The 16,355-nt window shown below is 40.3% G+C and overlaps 2 protein-coding genes across 2 annotated transcripts in view; one reads left to right on the top strand and one right to left on the bottom strand.

The window, feature by feature from the left end:
* Positions 1 to 15,616, bottom strand: part of LOC143491202 (uncharacterized) — a 106,594-nt gene extending 90,978 nt beyond the window's left edge. The window contains exons 1-2 of the mRNA XM_076990008.1: positions 15,370 to 15,616; positions 628 to 687 (exon numbers count right to left, since the gene is read on the bottom strand). Coding sequence (XP_076846123.1) covers positions 628 to 687; positions 15,370 to 15,385 — 76 coding nt within the window. The 5' untranslated portion in view covers positions 15,386 to 15,616. The remainder of the gene's footprint in view (positions 1 to 627; positions 688 to 15,369) is intronic.
* The window catches only part of LOC143491190 (chromosome transmission fidelity protein 18 homolog), a 293,927-nt gene that overhangs the window by 262,818 nt on the left and 14,754 nt on the right, over positions 1 to 16,355 (top strand). The window lies entirely within an intron of this gene.

Raw genomic sequence — 16,355 nt, 5'->3', positions numbered from 1 at the left:
TCCAGCTGGTATTGGTATCTTGTTTAGTGGGATACTTGTTCCCCTATTCCTCCTATTTTTCAAGTTTCTCCGGTTTCTCTCTGTGCCGTTCGAGGCCACTCTCGAGTTTTCAAATCTCCACTTATCTGTTTTATGGCTTTTGATTAGGGATGTTCTTTTTGTTTTCAGCTCTTCCCCTGGGCATCCTATGTTTGGTTTTCGTCTGGTTTTACTATTGCCAGAGCGTTTTGTCAACCACATTCTACTAGCGGAGGTTTTGTCTCCCTCTCAGATACCCAGCACTTGTGTTCTTGCCTCTTAAAAACCCTGTGGTGGTGGTGGTAGACCAGCCAGCTATTGAACATCCTAAGGTTTTTTTTGCTGTTGGTAACCCCCCATGTTACAATCTGTGACCGATGTGAATATTTTCCTTTGACGCTGCATGTGTGTATTTTTGAGATTTAAAGTGCTGCTAACAAATACGCTTATAGAGAACTACAAACTGAAACAGCAATACCTTATATATACACACAAGATACTGCACTGATTACTTTTATTGTCAGTGTTTTTCTTTCTTTCTCTTTCACACACACACACACACACACACACACACACACACACATTTTACAGGGTGTGATGGACACAAACCTGCTCTGGAATCCATAAATCCCGACATCATCAGCAGAGTCACACAGATCAACTTCATCCCTGAAAGAAGAAAGTTTCAGTTCTCTTTTTATGATTTTCAGAACATTTATTCTTTACTTTAAAACAATACAAAAATGTCTTGTGGAAAGAATGTGCAGAGAACTATGAAGAAAGCAAATGCAAGTCAGACAGATTTAATGAAAATGATGAATGAAACTGAACATAAATGTGTACTGAAGGGAACTAAAGAACCACATGTTATATGAATAATGAATAAGGCTTTTTCTGTGGGTGAAACAGCCATAAAAATGAATTATGTAGAAGAATATAATGTATACATGTGTATATCTATAACACCTGTTTCGATCGATACCAATATGTGTAACCTGTCACACGAGACGTGACAGAACCAGGAAGTAGGCAGAGCAACACTTTCAGGTAAGGGCTGAAACGAGATCTCTATCTTACATCCAGGGTTAACAGAAGCACACAAACAACAAAAATAAAGGCTAAACTAAATCAACAGAGAACAGAAACACGCTAGAACATGAAACTGCAAATCAATGATCACGAAAAAATAACTGGGAACAGGATTACAACAGAAAGCATGGAAGTAACCAGGGGGGTATTCCAAGAAGCGGGTTAAGCGATAAAACTGGGTAAGTTAACTCAGAATTCACGGAAACTTGAGGTTTTCCGTTCCAGAAACTGAGCTTAGAGAGAACCTGAGTCAGTTACTATAGCAACTTATTAGCTCTGAAGCTATCCTGCTCACTGGCAGGTTAACTTGGACCTAAACATGAATTACAAACGCGTCATCATGACGTGTCCTTTCCTCGAGGATCAGGTGGATATTAAAGCTCAGTTTATTCGCCGAGCTCTTCATCGGGAACGCCTTATAAAACCCTGAATAGACATAGGCCTACTATCATTTTTGGAGTATTTTTAATGAACGTTATCGTTTTTCAGCACAATCCATTACTTACATCCATAACATTATTATGGAAAACCTGTCTATGTCGGTCTGTCCGAAAAGTATGTCTGGCATTAAAACGACTAGTGCCCAGTTTTGTGGTGTTTCCTGGGCATAAGCCAGTTATGGACATCAAAGACGAATTCCACAGCATCGTAGGTTTGTCTTTAATTCACACGGACAATAAAGAAATTAAGCAAAGGAGAAGCAATATATAACAAACTTCATTCCATTTACATTTTAAGGATTTCCTTGAGTGATTGATGGAACCCACATATGCTACCTATTACAGCACCATTAAAACATGAAGGCGATTACATAAACAGAAAATCCATCCATAGCATTAATGTACAGGTACTAACCTTTATAATCCTTAATGAATAATGTACTTATCTTTAATGGTAACAAAAATAACGTAGCTACTGTAACTGACCGTTCTCCCCATCAAGATCATATGTGATGCTTCCCACCTCATCACAAATGTTGAAGCCAGATGTCCAGGATCCGTCCATGATTCCACACTGTACAACAATTTGAACAGGGTAGGCCTGTGGTAGTTTTGCTAGTTGTTCACATGCAGTGTAATAGTTAAATAATTGAAAACCATAGTGCGATTATAGGACACTAAGACAGCCTCCTTCATGGAGACAGAGGGTATCCCTGCCTGCCCTACCTCATGACTCCCTATTCAGATCCTGCACCTGTACCACAGTCCCGCTACAATCAGGCCCACAGCAAAACCAGGGCAAGAACTGAAATGACCCTAGGAATCCTCGAGGCCAGGTTCCAGTGTCTGAAGGGGCTCAGAGTTACCCCTGAGAGGGCGTGCCACATAATATTGGCATATGTGGTATTACAAAACATTGCAACCATCCAGGGAGAGTGACAGTCTACCATCTCTGACATGCCCACAGACGAGAAACCTTAAATGCATGTAGGTGACAACAGAGATGGTGGAGTGGTCTGCAATCACTGCTTTTCACATTAAATCATGCACCACCCCAACCCTGTAGCCTTTTAATATACATTACAGTCAAATTCACGGTTATGTTTCATTATTTCATTTTTCCTGTAAATAAATATATTTTAGAATATATTTTAAGAATAAGATATAGTTATGTACAGCCATACCACTTTGTACTATATTCGTATACTTCATTTTTATCTGATGTCACACCACTCGGATTAGACTTGGAATTGATAAGTGTTCAATTAAAAAAATGTAAAACGTAGTGTAAAAAAAATGTAAAAAATGTAAAAAAAGTATTATAAATGTGGAGAATAAAATAATCGCGCCCTTCTGCTAAATCTAAAAATATCATTTTCACTCACGCATTAACTCTGTTGGCAATTTTTTGACATGCTGACTGCCTATCTCTAGCAGCTACCACAGTATTACATTTACGTTTAATAATATCTATATATTCTACATACGCAGTTGATGCTCGGCTGATTTTCGTGTTTAAGTCCATGATAAATCTTACTTATCTGCATTCCATTAAGAATGCCTTTTATAGTTACGCGTGAACACGCTTCTGTCTGGGTCAACCTACTCAGAGTTGAGCGACCCTGATTACTTTAACTCCGATCAGCCGTTTTGGAACCGAAAATTCTGTGTATGTCAGATCGGGGTAAGACAACTCAGAGTTCAGGGTTAAGTTTGAGTTTGTTAAACCCGCTTTGTGGAATACCCCCCAGGTAACTACAACACAGGAAAACAAACGAGGGAACAGGAACCTAAACAGGGTACAACGAGAGATTATGCTTAGTAAAGGACAGCATGTACGAGACCCAAACCGAGACCAATACGCGACGCTGAAGTGTGGGGCTGTGTGGGGCACGGTTATAACACCGTTCACATCACCGCGCTAAACATCAGCCAGCCGAGCTCAATCGCTGTCTGACGACAGGAAGTCCATATATGGTATTGGAATCCCTGTGAGGGAAACCCGTGGCGTGACGAGCAATGGCAGGGGAGGAGCATGACGTCACAGGCATGACATAACCTCTTATTTTTAAATTATATTATTTGTTTTTATTTGCTAGTTTGTTTTGTGATGATGAAATAAAATCTCAAATAAACAGAACAAATAAACAAAACAAAAACTGATCATAATTGAATTCTTGTCTGTATAGCTAGGAAACAGTTAGAGTCAGTTTGGCTCTATGCATAGATGACCATGCACTACTTACTTAGGTAAATGGTAGATGGTGTGTAGTGTGTAGATGGTGAGTAGTGTGTAGATAGTGTGCAGTATGTAATTGGTGTGTAGTGTGTAGATGGTCTGTGGTGTGTAGTTGGTATGTGGTGTGTAGTTGGTGTGTAGTGTGTAGATGGTGTGTAGAAACATAGTGTAGATGTGTGTATTGTTTAGATGGGGTGTATTGTGTCTGGGGGCCTTAATCAAATACATTTTTTTACAGCAAAATACCGTATTTTCTTGACTATAGAGCACACCTCAAACTGAACAAGATGCGAGTGGACCCCTGCCTGGTCACATGGATCTACAGCTACCTTACTGACAGGCCACAGTACGTCAGGCTGAAGGACATCACGTCTGACACTGTGACCAGTAGTATTGGAGCTCCACAGGGCACAGTACGTCAGGCTGAGAGACATCACGTCTGACACTGTGACCAGCAGTATTGGAGCTCCACAGGGCACAGTACGTCAGGCTGAGAGACATCACGTCTGACACTGTGACCAGGAGTATTGGAGCTCCACAGGGCACAGTACGTCAGGCTGAGAGACATCACGTCTGACACTGTGACCAGCAGTATTGGAGCTCCACAGGCCACAGTACGTCAGGCTGAGAGACATCACGTCTGACACTGTGACCAGCAGTATTGGAGCTCCACAGGCCACAGTACGTCAGGCTGAAGGACATCACGTCTGACACTGTGACCAGCAGTATTGGAGCTCCACAGGGCACGGTGCTGGCCCCTCTTCTTTTCACCCTGTACACCGCGGACTTCTGCTACAACTCGGAGTTGTGTCATATTCAGAGGTTTGCTGATGACACAGCTATAGTGGGGTGTATCAGGGATGACCAAGAGGAGGAGTACAGGAGCCTGGTGAGGGACTTCACTACCTGGTGCCACAGCAGTCACCTGCAGCTCAACTCCTCCAAGACCAAGGAGCTGGTCATTGACTTTGGGAAGTCCAGACCAAAGTCACAACCAGTTCTAATAGAGGGTGTTGAGGTGGAGACTGTGGACTCATACAAGTACCTCAGGCTGTGGCTGGACAACAAGCTGGACTGGTCCTGTAACATCGACCACCTGTACAGGAAGGGACAGAGCAGGCTGAACTACCTGAGGAGGCTGTGATCGTTTGGCATCTGCCGGAAACTCCTGTGGATGTTCTATCAGTCTGTGGTTGCCAGTGTCCTGTTCTACACTGTGGTGTGCTGGGGGAGCAGCATATCCAAGAAGGACACACACAGGCTGAACAAACTCATCAGACGGGCTGGCTCGGTGGTCGGCATGAAGCTGGACACTCTGGTGACAGTGGCAGAGAAGAGGACCCTGGACAAACTGCTGGGCATCATGGATGATGCCAGTCATCCTCTGAACACTGTCATCAGTAACCAGAGGAGTGTGTTCAGTGACCGACTGCTCCTTCCCAAGTGCAGCACCAACAGGTTTAAAACTCCTTTGTCTTTCAGGCCATTGGACTGTACAACTCCTCTTTGCAGGGGAGGAGGGGCCACAGGAAAATGGACTGATCAATCAAACACTAACCGGACTACATACAATAACCTTAAGGCTCATTACTACATATCCAGTGCAATAATATTTTAAATAGTGCAATACGCATGTGCAATACATCTTTGGCTCTTTATATTCTATTGTTTTTTAGTATTGTTTATTTTTTATTCTGTGTTTGTATTTATTATTATTAGTAATAGCTTAATCTCTGTTATTACTATCTCTTTTTAATCTTCTATTTTATCACTGTTCTATTACTGTCATGCTGCTGGAATCTTAATTTCCCTGAGGGAAACCTCCCAAAGGGATCAATAAAGATCGATCGATCGATCTATCTATCTATCTATCTATCTATCTATCTATCTATCTATCTATCTATCTATCTATCTATCTATCTATCTATCTATCTATCTATCTATCTATCTATCTATCTATCTATCTATTGTAGTGTCTGTGCCTATGTAATACATTATGTAGTGTTTAAGTTTAAACTAACTGGTCTAAAATTCATTTCTCTTCTTGCTTATGTTCAGTTGAGCAGGACAAAGAGGTTGAAGAATGTGGTTTACATATGTTTTTTGGTTTAGGGGAAAAGGGGCCCTAGTTCAGGGGTCAAAGGTCTGGTGGGCCCTTTCTCACCCTACTCGCTTTTCTTTTTCATGATGGATGATATGATAGAGTTTACAGATGTGAGGGGCATCAGACCTCCTTTGTGTAACTCGCATATAAATATGGGTAGACTGGCAGTGTTCGGGAGAGGAGATTCACAATTGGCCCGAGACCTCTCTCAAGCAAGACCTAGGTGCTTGATTTGATGCTGATCTTTTTTTTACAATAAACTTATTATTGACAACTAAGACAGTGTCGGCGGAGACTTCTTCATTCATCATCACAGCATTGCTAAAGAAGAAAAATACACCTCAAGAGTTGGCACCCCAGATGGGACCGTGTTGTGACTGACAGCGCTGCCGGACGACCTCTGCGCATTTATTCCTGCACCAAGCCGGCAAACGGGTGAGCTGGTTTCTCACGTGTTTTGGGTGTTGGTTTATTCGTAAGGGCTGTTGTGTGGTTGCTGTCTAGTTGCACCGAGAAGAATCATTTATGTGCCATGCTGTGTTGCTGTTAGAGAAACTCTCCGTTTAAAATTGGGTTCTAAATTTGGGGATTATGGTGGTGCATATGTTGAAATATGGGAATAGAGATGAATGGGAAATAGTGAAGATAAAGGTATAAAGTTGAAGTAAAGAATAGGAAATGGTTTAAGTGTAGAATAGCGTAACTAGTAATGATAACAGTGTGCTAAATAACACCATGCGAGAGTAAGTTGTTTGGGCCCTTGACTCCTTAACAGTAAGACATGTGTACATTAGTCACTGCATGAAAGTTGGCTTTGTGATATAGTCTGATTTGGTTAAAAGTAAAGAGACTAGTGGTAACCCTGGGCCCAGGGCAATTGGCTACTAATAAGCATAAATAGAGGATTAAAGAGGAAAAGGTAAAGAGATAATGAGAAATGAGTTTAAGAGTTAAAGGTTAAAAGTTAAAGGAAAAGCCGCAGATTTGGTTTAAAGCCCTCTGGGAGGCGATGTTAGATGGGCCAAAATCCTGGAAAGTCACTAGGTGAGTTTCAGGTCAGTTCAATGGAACTGGTGGTGTAGCGTTAAGATTCATTGTAGGTTCCCACTCAACATTAGCTGACGAGCTGTGTTCGAAGCAGCCTGACATTTGAATTGTCTACACCTCATATGGTAGCAAAAATTTTTAATGTAAGAGAAAAGATAAATGGGAAAAGGAGCGGCTATAAAGCATGCTATAGGGAAGTGTATGAATGAGTCGACTCTGAGTGTTTGAGATTTAGTGGTTTGTAAGTTTATGCCTGGTTTAGGGTTGAGAGTTGTTTTGTGCTTAGAGGGGGAGTTGTCCCTTTGCCTGGATGTCTGTCTGTGTGTGTGTGTGCGAGCTGAGTTGGTCTCTGTGTGTGTGCGTATCTTGGTGGAATGCCAGATGTGTGTGAGAAGATGAGTGAGTTGGTTTCCATGGATTATATGATTTTATATTAAATATAGGCCTATATAAATGTTAGTAGTTGAGTTATATATGATATAGAAAATTTATGAGCCTTTTTGGGGGACTTGAGTTGTTAAAAAATAAATAATTAATAAATAAATAAAAATGCATGAGCCTTCGGAAAGAGGACTATGAATAAAGATGAGAATTTATGAGCCTCTTTCCAGGGACTTTGTTAAAATCTATGAGCCTCTTTTGAGTGGACGTAGGATATTTGAGTTAATTATATGAGCCCCCAAAGAAGGACATTTATTCTTTGAAAGAAAGATCAGGGAGGATCATTTGTGTGCACAAGCATAGAGAAACATTTTGTTTTTGGAGTAAAATAAAATAAAATGAAGTTTTTCATGTATGGTATAGAACTTTACTTGAGGTGGATATTTTGTAGACATATGATATATGTGTTGGAAGATAACTCGGCGCGAACTGTGTTAAGCTGCTCAGAGAGTTGAGACATTAAAACTCTGGTCTGTTCCTTTGTTTGTTCATGGTGTGTGTGTCAGAGAAGGAGAAGGAGGAGGGGCCACTGCTTGAGGTCTGCTAACTCCAGCCTGACAAAGGCCAGTGTGTCTACTGACAAACTTTTTGACCAATACCTGCTTCCTGAATATATATGTGTATAATCATTTAAAGTCACTAATGTTGATATATCTAGTCCAGTTTCACATTTAAGCTGTTAAAGGAAAATTTTCAGTTTGGGGTTTAATAGATGCATCTCTTGTTCTGTGTATGTAAGATACTACATGCTGTGTAGTCTTTTTATAGAACAAACCTTGGCAACAGATTGACTAGTTGATGCTTTAGTTACTTGAGGCTACTTTGATTTAGACTCTGTAAGGAGTTGTAGGTGAGAGTTTATCTCTGTGCATGGTTACTTCTTATTTGAGTTGTATTGGAGATCCATTTGAGTTTATATGATGATTGAGGTGTATGGGAGTTGTGCATTGGTAATGAGTAGGTGATTGTCTTGCAGTGGATGAGAATTCCTTTGGTGATAGTTGGTCTGTAGCTGGAGTCTATGCTTTTCCCTTGGGGTTGTTTTTCTTTCTAGGATATTTGAAGTGCTTTTATTTACAGTTTGATAGAGTGATTGGGAGTGACCAGTATTGTGAATGTACATTAATGTGGTTTGATTCCTCTGGAGTTGGCAAATTGTGTTCTTTTTCTCTTTGATTGCAGCAAAATAGTGGCAAATAAATTTAATAAATTGATTGGTTAATTGATTAGTTTTAAATACTTATTGAAAAAAGGAAGATTAATAAATAAGTACGTAAATAAATTTAAATAATTGAATTAAATAAATTTGAAAAAAGAAAGAGGCAGGAAGTCAGTAAATTTTTAAATAGTCTTAAAGGAGTCTCAGTATTTTTAGTCAGTTTAACTTATAATAAGGGAATCAAGGGAGCTGTTGCAATGTCGGATAAGGACAGTAAAGCGGTAAAAGTACTTACACCTGTTGATGTAGTACAGAAGAATAATCCTTTAGTTAAAGGTATTGCAAAGATGTCAGAGAAATGGAATAAGCGTTGGCCTGATATAGATCAACCATGGCCACTGGAGGGGACTCTTAACCCGGATGTGATCAAAACAATGCAAGTGCTTGTGTCTACATACAAGGCGGGACAAAAGAAGGGTAGGAAAGGTAAACACCGCAAAGAGAAGAGACATGCAGAGCTTGAGTTTCTCCAGTTGTTTGAAAAGGAAGGACAGAAGATGATAAAAGTTGCAAAGGAAAAGAGAGAAAGAAGTGCAGAAGATATAGCAAAAAGTGAAAGAGAAACGGAACGGCTGACGTCAGAAATTGAGACACCTTTCTCTCACACGGATCTGGTAAAGAAGCCCCCTCCCTATGAGAAGGAAGTGAAGTTTAAGGAAATCTATCCTCAGCTCCCAGTGATCAGTCAAGAAGGCGTCTACAATGTTAGAGATGAAGATGATAAAATAATAGAAACTGGACAAGCGGAGACAATTATCAAGATGTATCCAAGTTCTAAAAGCAAGAAGAAAATGGTAAGTCTGGAAACTAAGGGTAAAATGAAGGTTAAGAAGATGGTTTCTGAAGATGATGAAAGTGACCTGGAGGAAATCAGGGGTGGATATGACCCTGAGGTCAGAAGAATGCTGGAAAGAGCGGAAAGGAAGGGAAACAGAATGTGGAGGAAAGAAGATTCAGAAGATGAAAGTTCAAATGAAAGTGAGAATGGAGACAGTGATGGAGATATTGAGTGTAGGAGTTCTTCATATTCAAGAGGGTCTTGTCTGGCAGCATCTAGTACTGGGACAAAAGAAGACAAGAGGAGAGCCTCAAGGGAGGTTGAGCGACAAGGCTCCCTAAGATCAGAAGCGAAATATGTATTGCGCTCAAGAAAAGGGAAGCGACCTGAGAAGATGTGTCCAGTCATCATTCGAGGGCAGAGTATGGAGTACAAGCCCTGGCAGAATACTGATATGTCAGACATACTTGAGAAGTTGCCTACTCTTCAAGATGGAGCACATCCGTGGATTTCAAAGTTGGAAGAGATCATGGTGGGGACGCAGCCTGCCATAGGAGACATTAAGAGACTTTTGGCTAATCTCCTAGGGGTTCCAGCTATGGAAGAGATCATACTGAAAGCTGGACTGAATAGATATGTGGGAACTGCTGTGAATGATCCTGAGTTGTTTTCTGCAAATAGAGGACGAGTGTGGGGAGCACTGAGAGATACATTTCCAACAAACGTACATCCTGATAATATTCTCATTGAGCCACTGGGACAGGAAGAGAACCCAAGAGCCTATGTGTCAAGAGCACATCAAGTGTGGAGGAATGTCACAGGACGTGATCCAGATATGAATCAAATGGAGCAGTCAATCCTGAGAGCAAAAATACAGAAGGGGCTGCCCTTACCAGTAAGAAGTAAACTGGCAGAAGTAGTTGGTCTTGGAAGTATGACCAAGGGTGTTTATACAGATCATATAGCCCATCAAGTGGAGCTATACAGGAAGAAAGACCATGACCAGAAAGAACAAGATCAAGAGATTCTAAGAAAACTTAATCAAATACAGCTGCTGGATAACAGGAAGAAGGAGAGAGGCTAAGTGGAAGGCTTTTGGATTTGATTCTTCAGTGTTAAAAATTGCAGACAAATGGGCAGGTAGGAACTTATGGTTTCAGCAATTAACTCATTCTGTAAAATCAGTAAGGAGATTGAAATGTCCATGTGTGGTGAAAGTGCCAACGCCAAGCACATGGCCTTCAATTTTGGAGACAGTACCAGAACCACTACTTGCTGAGTGTCAGTTTTTTGCGCTATCATGGTTGTTAGTTCAACAACGTTCATCTACAGTTACTATGCTGGCATTGTCTAAGTATTTGTTTAAGCCTAGGTATGATTGCTCTTGGCTGGAAGAGTTGCCATATATGAATTGGTTTGATGAGGATGATAGTGTGATGACAGCGGTTCCTGATGCTATGGATGTGCAACAGGTAGCGGCTGAAGACTGTTTTTGTTCTAATGCTACGCATAACATACCGGGAAGGTTTATGGGCATATCAGACTGTGATAATTATATGATGGATTTGAGTAATTATAAACGAAAGACAAAAGATGAGTTGCATAAAGTAACTTTTCAGGTTCCACATCATAGACGGGGTATGACATTAATGGTAAAGAATCAAGTTTTGCCTGTGAATGTGACCATAGGAAATTTCAGAGATATTTGGTGGATTTGTGGTGATAAGGCATATATATTTTTGCCGCATGGATGGACAGGATGCTGTTACATGGCAACGTTAAAGCTTCCGTATGAGGTTTTCTCTGTTCAGAGAGGGAATAGATCTGATGAGGATCACTCTGATGCTGTTTCTGGAGATAGGCCAAGAAGAGAACTAGCACAATTTCACGAGGTAGAGTCCTTCCATTGGAGGATAAGTCTAGGAGAGAAGTGGGGTATAGGTTTATTTCCATGGTATGGTGTAACATTTCTGGCAGATCATATTGATAATATTACATATACCCTACAGGGTTTTGCAGATGAAACTATAAAGGGTTTTGATCATTTGACAAATACTCAAAGGAGTCACCGTCTGACGTTGCTGAAGCATGACATGGCTCTTGATTATCTTTTGGCCAAACAGGGAGGTTTGTGTGTAGCTTTAAACTTAACTGGAGATGCCTGTTATACTTTGATTCCTGATAATTCTGATAATATGACTAGTGTTATTGATGCGTTGAAGAACATTAGGGATGCGTTTGGTCCATCTGAAGGAGCTGGATGGTCTGCGAATGCCTGGTTGCGAGAGAGATTAGGATCTATGGGAGCAGCAATGGTTCAGATTTTGATAGCGGTTCTCCTATCATTGTTTGTGATGTTTTGTGGTTGTACGCTGGTGTTGACCTTTGCGAAGGCTATGATATTGAGATGGGTTGGAGTTGTGATGCCTGGAGATTCAGTTCAGATGCCGTTGTTGCAGAGGTCTGATATAGGTGATGACGAGGAGGTGGTGATAGAAGGTGAATTAGTGGAAAAGTATCCATTTTGATATTTATTCACATTTATTGTTTTGACATTTGTTGTTGTTTTTTTAGTATTCTAGTAGTTTTTAGTACAATAGAGTGTGTGAGTGTGTGTAGGGGGGAAATGGAACAAGTGACTTATAATTTGGAGTGTGAAAGTATGATATGGTGAATTTTGCATTCCATATAGGATTAAGTCTGTGTTTGATGTTTAATTCACATACATCTGTTGTTTTTGCAAAGATACTGGTTTGTGTTTTTTCTTCCCCTCCAGAACAAATAGTGGGGAAGGCTGCTATGAGGGGTTCAGGAGCTAAAAAAAGGACAATACAGAAGGACTCTGAACAAGGATGCTGAGAGATGGTGTCCAGAGTCCACAGGCTGTCGACACTACACTGAGAGTCAAGCTGCTGAGGAGCTGCAGAGTGACACATCAATATGGTTTCCTTCGTATATACATCTGCATACTAGTAGATTGTGTGATAATATTAATCTGAATAAAGTATAATCATGTGTTTTGAATGTATTCTATGAGCAAATATGATGGTTGATGGTGATATAGGATGATGTTTCTGTTAGTTGGATGAGTACATGTGGGACCTCAGATGTTTTGTTTTTTCCTCGATGCTAGGGAAAGGGGTAACTAGGTAAGGAAAGGTTCGAATTTCAGGTCCGATGGGTCGACCAGCCTGGATTTGAACATTTTGACTTTATTTTCTGAGGTTTCTATATGTATTTGTTAAGCTATATAACTACTTCATTTGCTTGAAATATCTTCCTTTTTCAAATTAGTCTGGAGTACTTTATGTGGTCGCCTAGGCAGAGGGGCCGTAAGAGAATTTTCCTGTCTAGATTGTTTGATGGACATTTCAAGAAAGATATCTGCCTGACAGGTTTTTTGCTCTTACACTCCACAAGATGTTGTATTGTTAAGTGTGCTGTAGGAAGCACTGTATGAGGAGTTGTTATAATGTGATTGGTACGAAAATGTATGACATGTAACAAATATGAAATTTTCTTGTTTTCGAGACTCTGCGTAGTCTCGAAGGGGGGAAATATGTAGTGTCTGTGCCTATGTAATACATTATGTAGTGTTTAAGTTTAAACTAACTGGTCTAAAATTCATTTCTCTTCTTGCTTATGTTCAGTTGAGCAGGACAAAGAGGTTGAAGAATGTGGTTTACATATGTTTTTTGGTTTAGGGGAAAAGGGGCCCTAGTTCAGGGGTCAAAGGTCTGGTGGGCCCTTTCTCACCCTACTCGCTTTTCTTTTTCATGATGGATGATATGATAGAGTTTACAGATGTGAGGGGCATCAGACCTCCTTTGTGTAACTCGCATATAAATATGGGTAGACTGGCAGTGTTCGGGAGAGGAGATTCACAATTGGCCCGAGACCTCTCTCAAGCAAGACCTAGGTGCTTGATTTGATGCTGATCTTTTTTTTACAATAAACTTATTATTGACAACTAAGACAGTGTCGGCGGAGACTTCTTCATTCATCATCACAGCATTGCTAAAGAAGAAAAATACACCTCACTATCTATCTATCTATCTATCTATCTATCTATCTATCTATCTATCTATCTATCTATCTATCTATCTAAGCCACACCTACAAAGTATTAAAAAAAAAAGGAAAATGTTGTATAAGCCGCACCGGGCTAAAAGCCACATATACTGTATCTACTGAACTGAATACATTTAACTGAACTGATCAGTTTCCGAACGGTGCCTGTAACATTTCAAGTGCATAAATACGTTTCTTTGCATAAATAAGAGCTAGACTTTAATTATACATCACAGCACATGGCATGGCATTATCTATGTCCAAAGCCACACTGGCTCACCTCTGACCACATGACTTCTCAGTATTACAGCAGTATTATGTCTAAATATCTAGTTAGGACAAAACTAGAGTGCTCAATGAACCAAATTATAATCACTGTAACTCCCGAATATCATCTGTAGCGTCTTTATGCGTGGGGATAAATGAGGGGAGTCGGATTCTGCCAGGTAGTTGAAATTTGAAACACACTCTCCGTCGTGCCTGCTGCTTGCATGTGCTAAATGTAATTCAGCACTTTCTTCTTAGATTTACAACTTTGACCCACCACCTGATTAACTTTCTGCTCCCCACTGGGAAGTGCGGCCCTGGGACTCCACAGCTTCTGGAGGGGCCATGGGCAGGTGGGATTCTGGGTCTTTCTCTGCCTGCCTCTGGGGGAATGTTGTCGCAACTTACTCCACTTGCTATTAAGTGCATTCCGTACATCTATCCTATGTTGCACTTACATAAACAAACACACTCACACACACATACACATACATCACAGTCATTTCTGCTCTTCTTTTAGGAGCAGCAGTTGGTGAATCATTACAGTGGTCATTTGAGCTGGGTTTTTTTTCCCCTGACCTTCCTGTCTTTTCCCTTTTTACTTTCTCTCCCCCTCTTTTCTCTCCTCCTCTTTTCTCTCTTCTCCTATCTTCTTATGGTCCACCTAACCCCAATTATTGTTATCACTATTGCACTGTATTATACAGAATTGTTATCATTTGATCTGTACATAAAAACAACACCCTGACAGGTGAAGAAAAATCTACAAAAAAGCCGCACCTCGTTTTAAGCCGCATGGTTCAAAGTGTGGGGAAAAAGTAGCGGCTTATAGTCTGGAAAATACTGTACAATAATTTCAATTTTCTTAATGCAGTCACTACTGAATCATATTGGTTTATTTTCCTTAATTTTCTTTCTTACAGCACCATTGGGATACAAGTGTTTCATGAGTGTTTTCAAGAGTGCTGACTAGCCAATTAGCATGTTAGACACTTTGGTGTCAAAGAAGGAAAGAAGGAAAGTGTTTAGTTGTGAGGTGGGGGTTGATTGTTTTAAGGCAACTGATTGTGGCCAGCCAGGGCCCCCTGATCTCTGATGTATATTTGTATGGACTGCATGTTGACAAAGACCATCACTGTGTTTAGTGTGTTGATATTTAGTGTGTAGATGGTGTGGAGCTGAAATGTTGTAAGGAGGAAATAACAGTACAGTATGTGCTGGTGTGTCTCTCCAGATCTGAATAATAAATAACAGAACTACAGACAGAAGAGCCTGGACAAAATCAAACATTACAAACGCCTCCTCAACAGTTGTATTGGTTTGTCATACTAGCGCCATCTGCTGGTCACCTCAATATTAGAAACAAACGCTTCAGCTACTACTTAACTGCATGTTAACACACAGCATTTACCGGTGTGTTTGTGTGGTTAGATGTAGATTCATGCCTGTGTAAGTAGGAGTTAATGCTCTGATCACAACAGCTTGTTCATATTCTGCAGTCTGTAAACTGGTCCTGTTTCATCAGACAGACTCAAATTTGTAACAAGCAGATCACTCACTTCACTAAACACTTCTTGTCTCCAAACTCTGACCAAGTCAAATCCACAGTCATGTTCAGCAGTGTTAACATCCCCCATAAAGCTGAGAGCAGTGTTACCTTTTCCTGAGATCATTCTGAGAGTCTCCAGGTAGAAAAGTTCATCATCCAGGACTACAGCAGCATTTCTTCACACCAACACACATTCACATCATCTCCATGTCAGTACTGCAGCTTCACATCAACACACACTCACATCATCTCCATGTCAGTACTGCAGAATCTCACAGTCTAATATCTTTGTTACACTATAATATACTCTTAAACACAACTGTACACACCTATACACACTCTCTGCTCTGCTGGAGTACGGAATGAAATAATCCTTCACTTTCCTTTTCTTTGGAAAGAGACAAACAAGTTTGAGCACATTTCACTCACATATCAGATCAAGTATATGTAAAATCAAATAAAGTGTGTACACATGTACAAAATGAATATTAAAAATAATTATCAGAATTTTACAAATAATGTTTGAGAGCAATTACAAAGTGTTTGAGAATAATTAAAATAAATTAAAGGAGAAACTGTCCATACAATGTCCTGCCCACTCAGTGCTTAATTTACTAAAACAGCGGCATGAGACACGGGGTCACTGAGGCCAGCAATGTCACCGGATCGCACACAAAATGCAACGCTTAGGCGCACAAATGTCAAAATAACAAGTCAATTCGTTTTTATAAATTACTTTTAAATGATTTACGTAATTTTATTTCCCATCAACCATTTCTATTTTTCATTGTAAAATGTAATAAATAATTTTATTTTATTATTAATGACCCACATAAACCTTAAAACTGATTTGCAATTTATTTGTATTGTTTCATTATATTTTTGTGTATAATAATAAAAATGCCCATGACTTTGGACTAGGGCTGTGTGAGGGGTGGGTGGATTTCGCGAGTGACCGTAGAGCGCGACTCTGGCCATCTTGCGCAAATCTCCGTGAACTGTGGAGGTGTTTATACTTGCCGTGTCAAATTCTTTATGGGGCTTTATGGGGGAGACGCGGAAAGGCATCGCTAAAAGGGAGAGCTCTTATGTGA

Source organism: Brachyhypopomus gauderio, unplaced genomic scaffold, assembly GCF_052324685.1.
Source record: "Brachyhypopomus gauderio isolate BG-103 unplaced genomic scaffold, BGAUD_0.2 sc72, whole genome shotgun sequence".
NCBI classification, from domain to species: Eukaryota; Metazoa; Chordata; class Actinopteri; order Gymnotiformes; family Hypopomidae; genus Brachyhypopomus; species Brachyhypopomus gauderio.
This window is presented reverse-complemented; position numbering and strand designations above follow the sequence as displayed.